Source organism: Taudactylus pleione, unplaced genomic scaffold (assembly GCF_031769625.1).
Source record: "Taudactylus pleione unplaced genomic scaffold, aTauple2 ptg000250l, whole genome shotgun sequence".
Lineage (NCBI taxonomy): Eukaryota > Metazoa > Chordata > Amphibia > Anura > Myobatrachidae > Taudactylus > Taudactylus pleione.
This window is the reverse complement of record NW_028284652.1, coordinates 229,262-249,254: the sequence shown is the minus strand read 5'-3', so window position 1 is coordinate 249,254 and position 19,993 is coordinate 229,262. Positions and strand designations below refer to the sequence as shown.

The 19,993-nt window shown below is 39.4% G+C and overlaps 1 protein-coding gene across 1 annotated transcript in view; it reads left to right on the top strand.

Moving 5' to 3' along the window:
• The window catches only part of CDC42BPG (CDC42 binding protein kinase gamma), a 149,884-nt gene that overhangs the window by 125,355 nt on the left and 4,536 nt on the right, over window positions 1–19,993 (top strand). The window contains exons 33-36 of the mRNA XM_088480002.1: window positions 3,739–3,859; window positions 5,742–5,859; window positions 7,828–7,906; window positions 10,932–11,017. Coding sequence (XP_088336128.1) covers window positions 3,739–3,859; window positions 5,742–5,859; window positions 7,828–7,906; window positions 10,932–11,017 — 404 coding nt within the window. The remainder of the gene's footprint in view (window positions 1–3,738; window positions 3,860–5,741; window positions 5,860–7,827; window positions 7,907–10,931; window positions 11,018–19,993) is intronic.

Genomic DNA, 19,993 nt, shown 5'->3' with positions numbered 1-19,993 from the left:
TATCACCAGGGCAGGTTATTAAATAAATAATGCCCCTTGTGTTGCACGTGATGAAATCTTTTATTTTATAGTGATTGTTATTAAAGAAGGATGTCACTTCTCTTACAGGTTTTGGTGATCTTCCTTTTTTGTTTTTTTTACACGCTGTACATGTCTCACATCTAAAAAAAAAAAAACTTTCATCTCTGGATTCAGCCAGGTTCTTCCTATTCCTTTATCGTTACTAGTATCTTGAGTCTTATAATTACTTTTAAATAGAGTTGATATTAAAGTGGGAGCTCTTCGGTAGACTACTCTAGGATGTGCGGGCAAGGTTTCTCACAGGTCGTCATCTGCTAAAGGATATGCCAATGTTTCCACAGGCTTCTTTCCAATAGATTACTCTGAGCTGAAAAGGTTGAAATGAATAAGGGTACATCTTGTGTTGTTTTGGGGCGTTCTTTATAAATAAGAAGGTCATTACGATCAAAAGTTTCTGCTCTCTTTCGTGCTTTTTCTATATTTTTCTTTGGATAGTTTTGTTCCAAGAATTGACTTTCTAAAATCTTTGATTGTTCTGTATAATCTATATTCCTTGAGCAGTTCCTTCTTATTCTTCTGAACTGTCCCTCTGGGATATTAGATATCCATTTTTGATGATGACTACTGTGTGCATTTAAATAACTGTTACAATCGGTAGGTTTACAGTAAGTTCTGGTTTCCAATTTGTTATTGGAAAAAATTATTAAATCTAAAAAAATTATGCTATTTATGCTGCTTTCTGTAGTAAATTCTAAATTAATTTTATTATTATTCAATGTGTTGACAAAAGTCTCCAGTTCTTCTTTTGTGCCTTTCCAGATGATAATGATATCATCTATATATCAAACCCACAATTTTAAATTTTGTCTATATCTTTCATTCTCCCAAATGGTTTCTTGTTCCCACTGTGCCAGAAAGAGGTTGGCATAGGATGGTGCAAATTAGGTACCCATTGCCGTACCTCTCTTTTGTAGATAAAAGTTGTCATTAAACCAAAAATAATTATGTTTCAAAATGTAGTCAACATCCAAAACAAGAAAGACCACCATAGTAGTCCGGTACATTTTTTAGAAAAACACAACAGTTACACATCAGATCTTCAATTTGTAGGTCTTAAAAAAGTAACAGCTTATTGGAGGGGAACCAGAATAGAAAAAGCGCTGGCAAGAAAATAAGTTGAAATGATACATACTTTGGGAACAAGACAACCAAAAGGGCTTAACATAGACCTAGAAATAACCCCTTTCCTTAAAGAATGATGAAACCTTCAATCAGCAAGACCATCTTAAATTAGACAGGGACCTTTCCTCCCCTTTTAGTTGTTTTTCCGGCTACTTTACAATTTTTGTTTTTCCAACCCGAATATATGACAAGTTTTATTCATATGCTAATACCCAATAGTAATCTCAAAGGTAGTACTCGATATAAATTTTACCCCTCCCGCCCCCCCCCCCCCTTTTTATTTTTTTATTTTTTACCAATACCCATAAACAATAGCTTTTCCCTAATGGAATTCAATTTAATTAACACCAACATGCTTTTTTCATTTGCTGCTTCAATTAGTCTTCCAATTGATAATAGAGTACAGTAGCTACCAACAGCTCACATTTTTGTTAGTTTTCTTGTTACATTTATTATTATTTTTCTTTAATTTTCTTTATTTATTTCATAATATGTTATTCACTTAATATTGTGTTGTCCATGTGTTTCGTGTATTGTCTGTACATATAGCCTGGATGCGCAATATTCTGCAATTTTTGCCAAATAAAACTTCATTGCCAGGATTTTATTTATCCTCAAACACAACCTGCAACCAATCAAATGTGGGAAAGGGCAATAAAGCCACCATATCAGCTTCATGAGGGCAAACTTAACAGCACCTGGCAAACCGCTATTTAAGGATGGACAGAGGGAGAAATCGATCACCTCTATACTTCTGAAGAAGCCTGTGATCAGGTGAAACGTTGAGGACGAGGACTAAATCGATCCCGCGTCCACCGTTCCTTCCGACTGCAGCATATGGGGAACGGAGAGACGGGTATGTCTCCCGGCTGACACCTCCTCACACCGCCACAGCGGATTCAACTTATTCATTACGCCCAAACATCCTAAGAATCTCCTTCACCGCCGGTGAGTGGAACAAGTGCTTTGCACAGACGTCTCACGGAAGAAAGCTGAGGGACAGTCTTTGACACCTACCCACGATATACGGGTACAGCAAGTCTTACACTGCATTAGCAGTTTTAACTGGAACTATTGAAAAAAATCTAGCACAGTCAATTAAAGCCTTTACACCCTAAACGGGGGAAAGTAAAACGCCTTTGAGCATATTTCCCTCTCTATTTGGAGGAGGAAGAATCCATTTAATACCCTGTGCATTGACTCATACAATATTTTCCTCTTCACTATTGCAGTACACAGCTTTTTGAGACTGCAAGGTTTATGTGTTGTATATGTCTAGCTGTTCTGTATATCGGTATTAGGAATCGCAAGCACTCACACATCATTGCTATTTATAAAGTAAGGAATAAGATTCATTTATTCCCTATATATCAACATATATTATTTTAACAACTATTTTACTAGGAGATTTTATTACTCCCAAGCATTTTAATACAACAGTATATGTACAGTCACTCTCAATATTTACTCTTTTGTGAGCTACTGTATATAAGGAATCAATAAATTGTATTTTACATATACCTTGAAATCTTTGTATTTATTTCATTATTCAGTATAGGTACAAATCACCTTGTACATTAAAAGAGACCGAGTTTAAGCAGGTGTGCGCTGGGAATATCTTCTCTTTTTTGAATATTTCAATCAGACAGTTTACTCCATTTTCCCTGATGTACGATCAGTACACACTTCTCTTCCGACCTGTTACTTTGTAAAGCACTTCTCCTTCTGCTCCTCTGTTCCTGCTGTCACATTTAGTGCATTCCTCCTTCTGCTACTCTGTTCCTGCTGTCACATTTAGTGCATTCCTCTTTCTGCTGCTCAGTTCCTGCGTTCACCTTTAGTGCATTCCTCCCTCTGCTGCTCAGTTCCTTCTGTCACCTTTAGTGCATTCCTCCTTCTGCTGCTCAGTTCCTACTGTCACCCTTAGTGCATTCCTCCCTCTGCTGCTCAGTTCCTTCTGTCACCTTTAGTGCATTCTGCTGCTCAGTTCCTGCTGTCACCTTTAGTGCATTCCTCCTTCTGCTGCTCAGTTCCTGCTGTCACCCTTAGTGCATTCCTCTTTCTGCTGCTCAGTTCCTGCTGTCACCTTTAGTGCATTCCTCCTTCTGCTGCTCAGTTCCTGCTTTCACCTTTAGTGCGTTCCTCTTTCTGCTGCTCAGTTCCTGCTGTCACCCTTAGTGCATTCCTCCTTCTGCTGCTCAGTTCCTGCTGTCACCTTTAGTGCATTCTGCTGCTCAGCTCCCGCTGTCGTCTTTAGTGCATTCCTCCTTCTGCTGCTTTGCTCCTGCTGTCACCTTTAGTGTATTCCCCTATGCTGTTTCACTTATAGTGCATTTCTCCCTGTCTGCTTCTGTATTCACGGTCAGTGCATTCCTGTTTGAATCCTTCTAGTATAAGCTATTTCACTGATATTGTATGCATCAGATTACTATCCATGTATTTATCTTTTTTGATATTTAGAAATCTTACTTACAATTGGAAGTTACTGAAGAAAAGTTGTTTTTCCATAATAGCTTCTTTGCTAATTCTTGACAGATCAAGATGAGTTTGAAGTACCAGAGACGTCCGACAACAGCCGACGGCAGCTGCTTAAGACGAAAAGCAAGAGACATTTTTCCTTCCGAATCTCAGATGAGGAACGGCAACAGCAGAGGAGGTAGAACAGCAGAGATGGTTTTTCAATGTATATTGTTCGATCTTAGAATTGGAGGAGGCGTGTGTATGTGTTTGTAATATTTTAAACTTTTAACGTGTATTTTAGTTTTTTTTTAATAGTTTTTTTTTAATGTGCAATAAAGCATTACCATAAGGTGACGAACTGTAAAGCTGCCCATATATAAATGAAGACCATAACCTTCACAGTGTGTGTGGTCAACTAAATTAGCTGTACCCAGAAGGATTTGGGAGTGTGGCCCAAGCAATGAATGTCTGAATTTGCCAAGTCTGACAGATCTGGCTGCTCAGTGTAAGGGCCAGTCTGCTGAGTCCTATAGGGCGCAGTTAGAGAGGTGAGACATTGTGCGCCCATCAGCATCAGACTGCAGTCATCTCACCTGCAAACTCCACTATTCCCAATTGATCCCACATTGGTTGGGATTGTTACTTATCTTGGATCCATACAAGTATCTGTTTGCGAATTACCTTTCATTTTTAAGGCGCCACATAGTCTCCGCAGTGCTGTACAAGGAATATACAAAATCACAGTGAAACTTGACATATCAAAGGAATAATAAATGTAAGGTAAGAGAGGGACCTGCCCAGGGGCGTCTTAAGAGAGGAGGGGGCCTGTGTGCACTCCCCGTGCAGGGCCACCTCCACCTGCCTGTGAGAGCTTACAATCTTAGATGCACAAAACTAGCAAATATTTCTGCTTTATAACCGTGCTTATTAAGGTGAAGACCAGTGCTGTAACTAGGGGTGAAACCGGAGCCGCGGTAATGTCTAAATCCCCTTCACAGAGAGGACCCTGACGTCTTTAGCCAGTGTCCAGCGTCATTCCCTGCCATCCAAGTGGGCGTAGAGGGGGAATATAACCATGTGGCGAGCACAGCGAGCCACCGTGCCCAAAGCGCGGCGAGCGCAGCGAGCCCACGAAGGGACAACAAACTTGTGTAAGTGGGGACAAAGTTCTTCTTTAGGTGGCTGTCATGGGCAGGAACTGCACTTCCGCCCTCACTCACGTCACTTCCAGGTCCCTAGCGCGAAGGGGAAATACAGCCAACCGTGCAAAGACTAGCAGGGTGCTTGTGCGGTGCCGTCTGTAGCGTCCTGTGGATGCTTCAGACAGGTACTCTGCAATCTGGGCAGCTGACCAGGCATCCTCAAGATACTAGATCAGTTCTGCACTGGTGCTGCAAGCCTCGCCTTTTTTGAGTGACGTCATGATGTCACGTGTTTGGGGGGCGGGGTCAGCACAGGGTGCATTTGTGCTCTGTTATGGCCATGGTGGAGGCAAACTCTTTTTGTCTATAGCCATTAATTCTTCTTTGGTTTCCTGCTGGGCACAAACAATGTCACTTCTGCAAGCATTATTACAGTCCATTATGTGTCTTCAACATTCTTTCTGTGTTTTAACTTCAGTCTTGCAATGAAAGTTGACCTTTTAAAGAAATAAAGAGGTGCATTTACTTATTATATTAACAATTATTGAAATTATATTGATATTTTTTTTATAATATAATAATTTTTCAGACATTTCAGATTTTCACCCCAAGTAGACATTCAGTAGGTTCACTACTCTGGGATCTTTCATTACAATTACCACTAAAACAAACGTTGGTGTTGTGGCTTTCAGAGCTCCAAAAGGGCTTGAAGGGTGTACAAACAAGTGTCAGAGGGGAGTGTACAACCGGGAGCCCCTTTCATTGCATACTTCCTGTGGCTTTGTACCCGCTGGCTCCACTCCTCCAATATCTATGGAGCTCAGAAAATGGCGGAGCCTCTCTATCCTAGTGGGAGATTTCCTTAGTGATATCATTTGTCAAGCCCGTTTAAGAGATCTAACCAGTCATAATATGTCTTTTTTATGTATGTTACAGAGTGATGATGAAAGACCCTCAGATGAGATCAAAACTAATCTCCAATCCTAAGAATTTTAATCATTTGGTCCATGTTGGGCCAGGAGATGGAAAGCATCAGCTGAAAGACCTGCCAGTGGTAAGTACCGATCTCATTCAGGATCATTACAAAAATCCTATAATATACCCCTTCATGAATAGTTGGAATTAACTCAGACACAGCATTTTTCTGCACAATAATGGTAGATCTCAGATTCCCTCAGTTACACACTGTCCAGTAGGATAATTAACATCTACTCTTTTTTTTTTTTTTTTTAATCTAGAGTCCTGGTTACCTTACATTTGAGGTGTAAATGCAATCTATAGCCCATAACATTCATAGAATAGGTCTTGTATGGTGGGAACTTGCATGCTCTATTAGCTTTCTAATAGTAGGCAATGTAAGTGCCAAGTTATATAAACTGGTATATAGAGCTCCAGTGAGTTTCTAGCCTAAAACGGATAAAAGTACCAACTCCAGGAGACTATAATATTACGTCCCTCCGGGGGAGGGGGTATGAGTATTCCTGATTTTAGAAAATATTATTGTGCTGCGCAGCTCTCTCATTGGGCTCAGTGGTATAACTTTAATGCAAGGAAGGTCTGGGTTGCTATCGAAGCCGAGGAGCTGGGACTGACCACTGTATCTTCGCTGTTATGGCTATCTAGGATTCATCGCCCCCGATTAGTTTCTTCCCACCCTGTAATTTCCCATTCTTTAGCAATTTGGGACCTAGTCAACAGACTGTTTAAGTTAGCTCCAAGCCCATCCCCTTTGATACCATTACTCCACAATCCCATTTTCCCTCCAGGCTTACGCAAATCGTCCTTCACCGCTTGGTTATTGGGTGATATTTACTATTTAAATGATATCACTATAGATAATAATTTTCCCCAATTTTCTGAAATTCAAGATAGAGCAGCAATCCCATCCACAGATGTTTTTCGTTATTTACAAATTAGACATTTTAATTCTAAAATTCTAAAATTAGTTACATTTTGATTAGTAGACCTTTGACCTCTTTTGAGTCTATATGTTGGAGACTACCTTCTACTAGGGGTCTTTTCTCTACTATTTATTCTTTATTGAGGGAGGAGGTCAGTCCTGATCGGGACTCTCATGAATTAGCGTGGGAGCGTGATTTGGGGCACCCCATAGATGCTGAGGATTGGACGGAAATTTGGGACAATGCCGCTGCCAGTTCTATCTGCGTCAAAATTAAGGAAAATATTTATAAATTGGTATATCGATGGTATTATGTTCTTTCACGCCTGCAAGTAATGTTTCCTGATGCTTCGGATAGGTGCTGGAGGGGTTGTGGTGGCGAGGGCAATTTTTTGCATATCTGGTGGACTTGTCCCAAACTCACTAATAGAAGATCAACAATCTCCTGCCATATCTCGCGCCTCTTTGAGACTACTATTCCCTCCGATCCTCAGCATTTTCTTCTCCCCTTATATCTGTCCTCCTTATCGCGATATCAGAATAAATTATTCCGACATATAGTGTCCGCTATGACCTGCCAGATAGCAGCGGATTGGAAAAACCCTGATCCTTCCCCTATGCAGGTGATATTATCACGGGTTTGGTATATCTACAAGATGGAATATATGAGTGCTTTTTTACGTAACACATCAAAATCTTTTAATAAAGTGTGGGGCCCTTGGTTGACACTCCAAAATATTCCCTCTCCATTCAATATTTAACCTTTTTATTGTATTTAGATTGAAGGAATGTTTTCCTGATTAGAGTTCTCCCTCCCCTTTTCTTCTTTTGTTTTATTTTTTATGGTTTCTCTCTTCTTTTTCTCCTTCTCTATTATCTTTTGACGGTTTGCCACACCGTTGCTGTGAGATATTTTTCTTGCATCCATCTGTTTCTTTATAATAAAAAATGTAATCACTACATTATTGTTATATATTGCTACAACTTATATTCCATATACATATTTTGTGATGTACTTTATTTTTGAATATCTGTTTGTTCCATGTTATTGTGGATTGCTAAATAAAAAGAATATTAAAAAAAAAAAAAGGAAACTATAACATTACATTATTTCTCTTCCAGGCACAGGAAGATAGGCGAAGGAGCAGTGGGCACGAGGTGGATGTGACCAGAAGACCTCTATCTTCCAGTAGTGACACTGGTAAACACCCAAAGTTATCAGCACTGTATATTTGGGCAAAAGGACAATTTCAAAGTTGAACAGCATTGAGGGTTATTTACAAACATAGCATTTAATTTCCAAAATGTGCACTAAACCATTACAGCCAATCAGACCTTTGTTTTCATTAGCTTTAACATCTCTAGTGCAAATCAGACAATTTCCTCTTCAATGTGCTGTGGCAGCCATTATAAAGGGTAGCTTCCAGGTTAGGTAGATACAGGCTCCAAAAATTGCCCCAAATCACATATATAAAGTAGATCATTTTCCCGTGTGTCTTCTCCTGTCTTTCGTATAGTAGATCAGGCAGAATATATTATTTATTGTAGCGTAGAGGCTTACCTGCTCTCTGGATACTGAGAACACTCCAATTGTGAAGGCAAGTCAAGGACTGGCATAGTTACCTAGGTAAAGACAGTCTAGTTCCTCTGTTTATGGATATTCAAGGACCTAGTGTCTGGGCATCAAAACAATCTTAATGCAGCAAAAAAGATGTCCATGTCATACAGTCCTTGGCACATGAACTATATGTTTATTAGTGAACAACCATAATGAATGGGCTTCAACTATTGAGAATGTTTTCCTCCACCATAGGAGTGGTATCCTGGGCAAAGTGTCACATGGTCAGGAATTCCAGCTGATGGTTGCACATGTGATTTACAAGCCAGTTTCTCTGGATCACAACTTCATCCGCTAAAAGGTCTCTCACCTGGTGTTAAAATCCAAGGCTAAATATACAAGGAATGTCAACCTTGGACCTGGAATGGCTAATACTTACAACAGACTCCATTGCTGTTTGCTGTTCATGGGATGCACCTTCATGTACTGCAAATGAGAGCTGTATGGAAGGAGTTCAATGTTTTCAGCAACAGTTACTGTGGAAGCATCTCAGAGCATCTTAGTGGTGGCTATTATAAATTTCCAGGAAGGTAGCTCAATATAATGGTGCAATTTAAATAAATTTTCAGCATTTTACCTTGCAAACTGGGAAAATGCAATGGCTAATTACCTAAATCGAAGGTGAGGTGTTCCTAGGGAATGGTTTCTACATCACAAAGTGTACTGATAGATTTTGGCTTCCTATGGCAACAAACCAGAATGCCAAAGTACCCAGGTTCATCTATTGGCACAGTGAATGGCAATGTCGGATAATTGGTCTGTCTAATGGTAGTTGTCAGCCCCATGGACGCTTCAAAAATCATTTGTCTTCATCTGTATTCTCTCATTACTTGTATGCTACAATAAAAAAAGAGAAAGAAAATATAGTAGTAAGTTTACCAGTTATGGCCACAGCAATTGTGGTTCCTGGTAGTCTTGGAGAAGCTTAAGAAACAACCATTGCTGCCAGTTGTTTACCCAAATCTAGAGCTACATTTAATGACATGGAAGTTGTGCAAATATAAAGGAGAAATAGAGTCTATAATCAACATAAAAAAATCAGAAAGAATATTGTTCCTCTAAGACATATCTAGGCCAAGCAATTTATTGCACACATCCTTCACTTTTTGCAGTATGGATTCTGTTTGGTTCTTTGAGGCTCATGGAACCACAATATAGAGCTTAATGGTTGCAGCCTTTGAGCTGATACAGGTAGTTTCTCTGAGATGGATGACAGTGAAGGTGGTGTTCCTGGTGGCAGTTACTTCTGCTAGAAAATTCAGAGATTCAGAGTTAAAAGCGCTGTGGTGCAGAGAACCCTTTTTAGAGATCTACAAGTCTATAGTGGTCCAGCCAGCTGTTTGCATCCACAAGTTGCCAGTAAAAGGATGGTAACTCAAAGTCGAAGAAAATGCATTGGCTAAATTTGTGGAGTACACGCGCCATATATCTAGTATAGAGTGTTTTAGGTATACAGAACAGCTATTTTTTATTCCAGTAGGACCTCAGAAAGGTCATGCAAATTCCAGATTGATGAGAAGTAATCATACAGGAATACAAGCAGTGTGGGTGAAAGTTGTCAGAGATCTTAAAAGCCAACTCAGCTGGTGGTGGAACCATCTCGGGCAAAAAGGACTCTGACTTGGTGACGTAGCTCTGCAAGGTAGCATGTTGGATATTTATCCATATCTTCTTTAGTCATTATCCTATGGAAAAATTATCTATTACTGGCAACCCACTTAAGAGATACATCTTCCACACAGCCACTGTAATATACGATAATGCAGCATATGCAATTTACTTCGACAGGCTATTTAGCAATATCTGGAAAGCTTTCTTTGTACCCCTTCCTACTATATTGCTTAGGTACATGCCATAGTTATGGCTGCCATAGGACACAGAAGAGGAAAACAGAGAATTATATTTGCTGACAATTCCTTTGTATTGAAATATTTCGGCAGCCAAGATTTTCCACTCATGATGATTGTGATATATATTTTTCAGCAACATCTTTGGAAGTTACTCAGAGCAGAGGGAGAGCAGCACTATATACCATCTGGAGTCCTGATAGAAGAACAGCCATCAGTTGTCCATCTCAGCTGCCACTATGTTGCCTTGGAGAGAGGGAGGCATGGCTGTGCTGCAGATTTGGCCCCGCAGGAAACTGTAGGCGATACTAACCACATCGCCGATAACAGTCTGGTTGGCCGTGGAGAGCCACCAGCAACTGCCCTGAGTTTCTACTTCTCGGGCTGCAGGAAGATTGCCTTCTTGCAGCCATGGGTGGGCAATCTTTTTAGGATCGCACCGCTCCTGTAGCTCAGCCGGCAGGAGGCTGGGGAAAGTTGCTGCGGTAACTGAGGGGCTGGCCGGATGGGCTGAACCTCGCGGCTGCTGGAAGATTAACTTCCGTCAGCAGGCTTCTCTGATAGTTGCATCAGATGCGACAAGGTCAGGGAAAGCCCATCTTGGCATGGTTGCATCTCATGCGACCAAGCAAGGCAAGTGGTTAATGGCTGTCAAGGAGTATTTCATGGACAATGAAGCATCAGCAAACATAATAAGCTATCGGCTTACTTGCTGTTATGGTTTAGTGCAAACATTCAATAATCTATTTTGTTCCTTGCAGTAAAACGAAGTTCATGCAGTTCCCAGTCAGAGGATTCTCTGTCCCCAACTCACAGTATGATCCCCTCATCAGACCTCCTTATGGAGGTAAGAAAACATTTATATGTATTAAGTTTTAATTACACCTTTATTTGCATTTATTGTAAGATCAGCAAACAGCTGCCATGAGGCAGGCGATGTGCCATTCCAACAGCATGGACATGCCAGCAATGGCACAACAACTCGTCCTCATCTTGCTCCAGACTTTTACATTTTTGTATGCATCCCTATGGGCCTGTAAACAAGAAACCATGACATTTAAAAACGTAATGTTATTGTTGACTCAACTTCAGTTATGTTTAAGTTTTTAAATTTCATGGTTTCTTATGTATGCGGTACAACAGTAATTGAACGTCAACTTCATTATTTTTTTTTCTCCACTATGAAACCCAGTACTATGCTGATTTTTTTTTTTTTGTGGTAGTAATGTATACCTTTGTTAAGAACCTAAAAAAAAATTGGGATATCTAATGTTGATTTAACTTTGCATTTTTAATTCTGTTCCAAAATCTTGCATCTTTGCTGTAACTTGAAACGTAAGGCAGATAAAGTAATTTAGTTTGGATTATTGGATTCAGAAAGAAAAGTTACCTCCCTGGTCCACATTTTGTAGTAATTCCTTAATAAACACCCATGATACTTCAAGTAAACTGAATAAATAAGCCGCAATTACTAAATAGTTTCCGAAATATTGATTTTTCAATTTATTAAACTAAGGGGTATATTTACTTAAAGTGAGTTTTTAGAAGTGTAGATGTTGCCCATAGCAACCAATCAGGTTCTACATAACATTTAAATAGCACCTTTTAGAAGAGAATAGCTAGAATCTGGTTGCTACGGGCAACCTCTCCATTTCTAAAAACTCTCACTTTAGTAAATATACCCCTAGCAGTCAGACAGTCGAGATATTTGGCAGAAAGTTTTTTTTTTTTTACATTCTCCTTACATCCTTTTTTTGGGTGTTCTGCTATGGAATGACCCTGCTAATTGTATTCACTTCATCCTAAGCATGCTATTTTGCAACTCAGTTGCTGTTGCTCTGCTAATATGTTGTTAACTTTACCAGCCACAAAGCAGCAAAGGCTGATCTAAGCAAAGAATAGGAGTATTGGGGATTTTTTTTTTTTAAGTTTTTTTTAAGATCATTAATTCTCTTGCTTTAGGGATCCTTGAAGGATGTGGTGCCAGTGAGTGATATTATCATCCTAGATGACTACAAGATGAGAGAGTCCATTGCTGGTCAACTTTAATAAAAAAAAACTATTTTTCACCATGAATTTATTAAAAAGAAATGGTGGACTTGTTATCTAAACACACTGGATGCGTGGTCAGAACCAGTCTACACCCTATCACTTTTCCTAGGAACCAGTGACCCTTCACTAAATCACTGCCTGATTATTAATTCAAGCCATGTCTTATATTTAAGATGTATTCCACTTGAGTAGACAACATTCTCATGAAATGAAATGTAAAGTGGAGTTGTCTACCTGTGCTGTGTGCTGGTTGGTTACAGCTATCAGGGATGTGTGGAAGGGAATTCCTTCATTAGATAAATCGTCAAGTGTTAAATTCCAAAGTGCAATAAGCAACTAATCTGACCCCTATACAGGAAAACAATAGTACGGCTCTGGAGTTTTTATGTAAAATCAATGTATATATATATATATATATATATTTTTTTTTTTAACAAGTTTTATTAACAGATTGTCAAAATTACATTACAATAAATATTACAATGTCAGGTATAAAACATAATACATAACATATAGTTTAGAACACTAATACAGTGACAAAGGAATGTCTATATTATACTCTATAAAATATAGAAACAAAAAAATTAAATAATAATATTAGTCAAATATAATTGTTAGAATGGTACACCCATGGCTAAAACTTTCAAATTGTACCAGGTTGTTAAACCGACACATTTTCTCAGTGCAGCCTTTATAACATCGGAAAGTGTAGAAATATATGGGAGCCAAACATCAAAAAAATTTCCTGTCATTTTCTCCTTGTATAAAGAAGTTTCGGCTTAATCCATAAAAAAATAAGAAAGCGAATTTGGTATGAAATAAATGTATGGGGATATGTTCTGTTGAGATCCAGTGTGACAAAATAGTTTTTTTTGCAGCAGCTGCCAGTTTAATAAGCAAAAAACAATTACCTTTAGTTAATCTACATTCCCTAGAACTTGAATAAATACCCCAAACAACCCATTCCTTAGTGATCGTAAATTCTATTTTTAAATCAGTATTAATGAGTTTGGATAGATTTCCTAAAAGACTGGACTTGGGAACAAAATAACAAACAATGCATAATATATGCATCGGGGGCTTTACATTTGTAGCAGTTTGAATCTTGAGGTTCCCCTATAACAAATTTTAGTTTTGGTGTGAAGTAGGCCCTATGCAATATTTTTATATGCATTTCCATATATGATGCTGAAACTAAAATTTTATTGAGTTTCATATAGGCCTCTAACATAGTCGTCATATTGAGATCAGGCAACGTCGCCTTCCATTTTAACAAACCCACCGAACCAGTTTAGAAATCAAGCTCAGGACAGGAATGTGTATATATGGTGGAGGTAGTGAGGGGGTCTTTAGGCTTGTAGAATAATATCCTATCTAGAGAGCACAATTGATCTAATTTAAAATGTTGACTCTTTAAGGAGGTTTGAGCATAGCTAACAGCTTGTAAGTACGGAAACAATGGTATAGAAAGGGAGGGAATCTATCTTGTAACTGCGATCTAGTATTTGGAGCTAAATCATCAATATTCAAAAATTTATAAAATTAGCATAGTCCAGCAGCATGCCATTGTTTAAAAATAGGTGAATTCTGGCTAGGTGGAAAGTTTGGGCTCCCCCATAATGGCAGAAAGATAGTTAGTTAGTTTTGGTCACCTTTAAATTACATCTTGTTAATCTCCACGCCAAACATGTGGAATGTACCAAAACATTGTCTTTAATTGAAGCAGGGAGAGATATTTGAGGAGTGTGTAATAGAGACTAGGTTCCACTCAGGAGTGAAGGTTTGTTCAATATGTCGCTGCATGTAAACGTCAGAGCCCCCGATCCAATCGAGCGCCACTCTGAACTTTGCGGACAAGGCATAATTAAGAAGACAGGGTAGGTTAACACCTCCTAGCTCCTTTCTTTGTTGTAACTTAAACCAGGATATTCTTGGACGTTTACCCGCCCATATCAATTTTGTCAGTGCTTTATTCAAAGTTGCCAGAATTCTTTTAGGCGGGATTATTGGAAGCATCTGTGCAATATAAAGGAATCCTGGGAAACCTATATCATTTTATATCAATGACATCTACCCATATATGATAGGGGAAGATGGGACCATCTATTGTAATTTGAGATGGTCTTTAACAGGAGAGGGGAATAATTAATGTCACATAGATCAGCAGGATGAGTCGGAATTTTAATACCCAGATATGTGATGCCAAGATCAGAAGCCCATTCAAATGGAAAGGAGTCCCACCAACCCAACTTGGCCTCAGAAAAAAAGGGTAGGGCCACAGTTTTGGTGGAATTGATTTTGAATCCTGATATCAATTCAAAAGCGTCAAATAAGTCTAGCATGTAAGGCATTGCTAATTTTGGGTCATCCGCGAATGCTGAACATTTTATTTCTGTTTGCGCCAACATAATGCCTCACCATCTAGTTTCTTTAAAAAAAAAAAAAAAAAATCCTGATAAGGGGATCCAGTGCCAGGTTAAATAAAAGTGGGGAGAGCGGACAACCCTGTCTTGTGCCACTGAAAAGATTAAACGATCTTGTGTTTAGGGCATTAACTGTTAGAAAAGCTGTAGGCATGTGATATAAAGCATTGAAGACATGGATAAAATCTGGACCGAATCACTGGTATGAAAAAATTCTATTTAAGTGGGCCCATGACACTCAGTCAAAAGCTTTTTCTGCGTCACAGCTGACAACTATGCTATCTTTTTCCCGAGCTTGGTGAAGTTTAGTCATAACTGCAAGGAGTGTTCTTATATTATGTATTGAATGACGATTCTTAAGAAATCTGGTTTGAGCGGGTGGAGAATTTTAGGTCGTATCAACTGTAATCTCATTGCCAATAATTTTGTAAATAGTTTCATATATCCTGATTCAAAAGAGAAATCGGACGATATGAGGTAACTAGCGTAGGGTCCTTATCTGGTTTTGGTAATCAAATGACCCGGGCAATAATGAAATCATTAGGGGATGGTTTACCTTGTAAAATAGAGTTGAATAGATTAGAAAGATGAGGGACAAGGAGTGGGGATAATAATTTATAATAGGCCGCTGACAAACCATCTGGACCTGGCGTTTTGCCTGTAGGTAAAACTTTTATAAGTGCCATAAGTTCTGATTCAGTAATCGGGGCCATTAAAATGTTTGTCTTCCTCTGTAAGGGTTTTAAGATCAGCCTTCTGTAGAAAATCCATACCCTGTTTAGGGTGGTCAGGACCTTCCAAATAGAAATATTCAAAGTACCTAAGAAAAGCCTCGCTAATCTGGTTTGGAGTGGTACCTAATGAACCCGAGTCTAATTGAATGGAGGAAATATGTTTATGTGAAGTTGTAGACTTCACCAAATGCGCCAATAATATTCCCGGGCGATTGCCCCAACGAAAATATCTATTATTACAATAAGTGATATTCATTCGAGCTTGTTCATTACAAAAAAAATCGTAAACAATTTTAGCATCTCTATAAAATATTCTATTAGCTTCTGTTGGGTGTGATAGCAAAACAGAATATTTAGTAGACACTGTACTAGCGGCTTGGGCAAATTTCTGTTGCATATCCCTTTTCTTTGACGCTACATAAGAAATCAAATAACCCCTAACAACTGGTTTCGATGCCTGCCAAAAAAAGGTTAATATTTTCAACATGCTCAGTTGTCAGAAGCATATTTTAAGAAAGTTTGTTGTAGGTATTGTTGAAAATCCTCCGAGGAGGTTAAATAATCAGGAAAACGCCAGTTTGGGGAACGAAATATAGGAGATTTAATTGTATTTTTAATTTAACAGGGGCATGATCAGAGATAAGTATGTCCGCAATAGAAACATCTAATATTCTGTGTAACAGAGAGTTGGATGTCAGACAATAATATAATCTAGAAAAACTTTTATGTGGATGGGAGAAAAAAAAAAGTATATTCCCTAGCGATCAGGTGAAGGTATCGCCAGGGATCAATTAGCTCCAGGGAATCTAGTAACAATGCCATGGTAGAAGGAGCAGAACAAGCCTGTCCCTCATACCTCGGGGCGCCAGAGACATCCAACGAGGAGTCCAACACTATGCTGATATCACCTCCCATTATTAAGGTACCTTCTGTCCAAGCTTGTATAGTCACATATAAATTGGAAAAAAAAAATCAGCATTAGGACCTTGGGGGGGGCATAGACACAGGCTAGAGTATAAGTTTCATGCTCGATCATAACCTTCAGTAATAAATATCTACCGTCTGGATCTACTTTTTCGTCTTTTATAATATAGTTAAGAGATTTATTAAACAGAATAAGCGCACCACGTGTTTTTGTTGTATATGTAGCACTTCTAAATTCTCGCAAACATGTATCTTTCAAGGTGTTTGGGTCAGTGCACCGTCAGTGAGTTTCCTGTTGGGAAAACTATATCAGGATGGTATTTCTTAAGGTGACGTAAAACTTTTTTACGTTTCATAGGGGTGTTTAACCCTTCTACATTCCAGGCTATAAGTGTGAGATCACGCTTAATCACTGTATCTTGAGGTGTCTTTTTATACAAATTAGTCATTAACCTATTCCATCAACAGGAAAAAAGGCAAAAAAATACCATCTAAGAGAATCCCCAAGTCCGTCCCAACGAGCAAGCCGGGAAAGTTCCAGAAATAGGGACAATAAACATTTGCATAGAATGAAACATATCTATTGTTATTGCAACTGTTGGGTATATATTATAGTTAAACAAATTTAACTGAACCCAGTAATAATAGAAACCCAGCAAGGTTAGAGAAAACAAACAGGGAAAAAACAACATTGGAGCTAGAACAGCCTCTGGAGAGGCCCCCTTTACATATTGAAAACAACATATATTACAGAAAATAAATCCTAAATTACTCTATATTTTTGCAATGTTGTTCCTTCTAGTATTAAGACATTATTTGCAAGTAGAAAACAGCAGCACAATACTTATCAGCATCAGTGCGGCGGATTCAGTCATTATCATCCATGGAGACATGAGGTGAAACTGATCCCATGGATTTCAGAAAATTCTGTGCGGCAGATGGAGAGTTCAGATAATAAGGTTTACCATTATGGATGATCCGCAGTTTAGCAGGGTAGAGTAAGGAAAAACTTATGCCCTTAGAGCTGTTGAGCTTGCGGTATGCTTCCAGAATCCTCACCTTGTCGAGATAATTAATAATTTGAAAATCACTGGACGTGGACGTTGTTGGGTCTGTTGTCGGTCAGGACCTACTCGGTGAGCCCTTTCCACTATCAGAGATGAGGATCCAGAAATGATTCCCAAGGTTACAGGAAGCCAACTAGAAACTATGGAATGAAGATCCTTAGGTCTGACCGATTCAGGGAGGCCTATCAGATGCAGATTAATACATCTGTTGCAGTTTTCTAGGTCTTCAACCTTGTCATGTAGAGCAGCTATGGTGGCATCGTGAGAATGTAACAGAGATTTAACTTCATGGAGGTCATCTTCCAGGGTTGAAATACGATCTTCAGCTTCTGTCAAGCATTTGGTGTGTTGAGAGAGTTGTGCAGTGGCTGTGAAAATAGCTTTTGTGAGTGGAGCCAATTTTATATCTAGAAGAGGTGAAATTATATCAGAAATTTCTTTTGCTCTTTCTATGCAGAGCGGGCTGTATTTCTTGGTTATCAAATAATGAGTCCGAGGAATCATCCTCTCCAGGTGAATGCAGTGGTAAAGACGCTACTGAAGCAGGAATTGAAGATTTATTTTTGTTTGTCTGTGAGCCCTTAAAGAGCCTTAGGTGTCTTTTTAACACATTGCTCCATAGTTGTTGTGAAAAATTTCACATACACAAAAAAAGAAATATATAAAAATGAAATGTGGTTGTATATCTGAGAGCTAGTGAATTATAAGATATACACTGATATAATAGAAAAAAGAATTACTGATGCAAAAGTTCTCCATTAGAGGGTTGCATAAGCTAACAAATGGAATGAAACAAACCTACTACAGGTTGAGTCTCCCATATCCAAAATGCTTGGGACCAGGGGTATTTTGGATATCGGAATATTCCGTATTTTGGAATATTTGCATAATATAATGAAATATCTTGGGAAAGGGACCCAAATCTAAGCACAGAATGCTTTTATGTTCTATATACACCTTATACACACAGCCTGCAGGTAATTTTATACAATATTTTCAATAATTTTGTGGCTCAAACAAAGTTTGTGTACATACATGAAATTAATTTATGTTTCATATACACCTTATACACAAAGCCTGAAGGTAATTGTATACAATATTTGTAATAATTTGTGCTTTAAACAAAGTTAATGTACATTAAACCATCAAAAAGCAAAGGTTTCACTATCTCAGTCATGCTAAAAATATTCCGTATTTCGGAATATTTGGATATGGGAGACTCAACCTGTATTCTGTGAAGTGCAGAAAATCCCAGGTACAGTGGAGAATAATTCACTTGTTGATGGTATAGAGCACACTATGTGCCACACAGGTCACGATCACCACACAGCAATACACCAGGGACTCCAGAAGGTAGGCAATTTATGAGAGGTATTTCTTACTTTAGCTTGCGAGTCCAGCACTATTTCAGCAGAAGGACACAATACACAGACTGAGGTCCCAACCTGCATACCCTCCAGTCGGTGTCTAACACCAGCTAACCGAGATACCCGGGGATCAGTGGTCACGCTGCACCCCAGGTGGAGGCAGAGCAGGGAAGCTACTCTGGCAGCCATCCAGACTTAAAAGCGGGTGGCTCCGTGGGTACTGCGGGGTCCAGAGGGCAATTGTATGCTCTAAGGGAGCGGCGCCAGAGAATGGGAGACCGAGGAGGGGAGGGATCCAGGCAACCCCCTGCAGACGCTGACTTTCGCGCCCGGAAGAGGGTTGGACAGCCGGGTAACAGCGGCGCCCACGCAGGTGACAGGCAGGGTTGTTGGTCTTCAGAAGCCAGCTGTCAGATGCGTACTCCAGACGGAGTAATGCCAGGGAGTGCAGGTGATATATAGCTGGTCCTCCACAGCTTGAAGTCGGAGAGAGGCGCTGTCATGCGATCGGGGATCCCGACCTGGGAAGGCCAATCACGCGGCCAGCACGCTCGTGGCCAGATTCTGGCGGTGAACGGTCTGACAAGGGTAACAGACCTAAATATTTGATCCCCTATACTTGGGCTACAAACTGGGGCAGGTGGCAAGCCCAGAAGGCCCTGTAAATTGAGGGTGGCGGTCGAATTGGGGAGCCCCTTGTGAGAGATCTCTAAAAAGTGGCCATGTTAGATGGCCCGCCCACCAGAAGTCAAATCAATGTGTATTTAGAGTAAATAAAGATAAAGGTTGCATAGATAATAATGTACTTATCACATCAAGGAAATGCATCCCCCTCATTGTCAAAGAAACACGTAATGTATCATAAATATCAAAACCAAATAAAAAGAGGAAAAGAAAAAAATACAGATGTAAAGTCGCACTAAAAAGTCCCTCTCGGCGCGTCAGGTCCCGTGAGACTGCTAGCACCGGCCGTCTTGTTTTGCAGAAAATGCATCTAGGACTGTGCTGATTAAATTAATATGTGACACTTGTATATCTGTGTGTGACTGAGTCTCTGAATCTGTATATGAAGTTTATATACAGACTAGGGTGCACACAGATATAAAAGTGTCGCATATCAAATTACTCAGCACAGTTTGCTGGTGTGTCCTAGTCACATTGAGACTAAAGGCGGGTATCCACTAGACTATATGCTCCATGAGCAATATTGTATAGTGTTTGCCTTGCAGTGCCGGGCTCAATGTCGTTAACGGCAT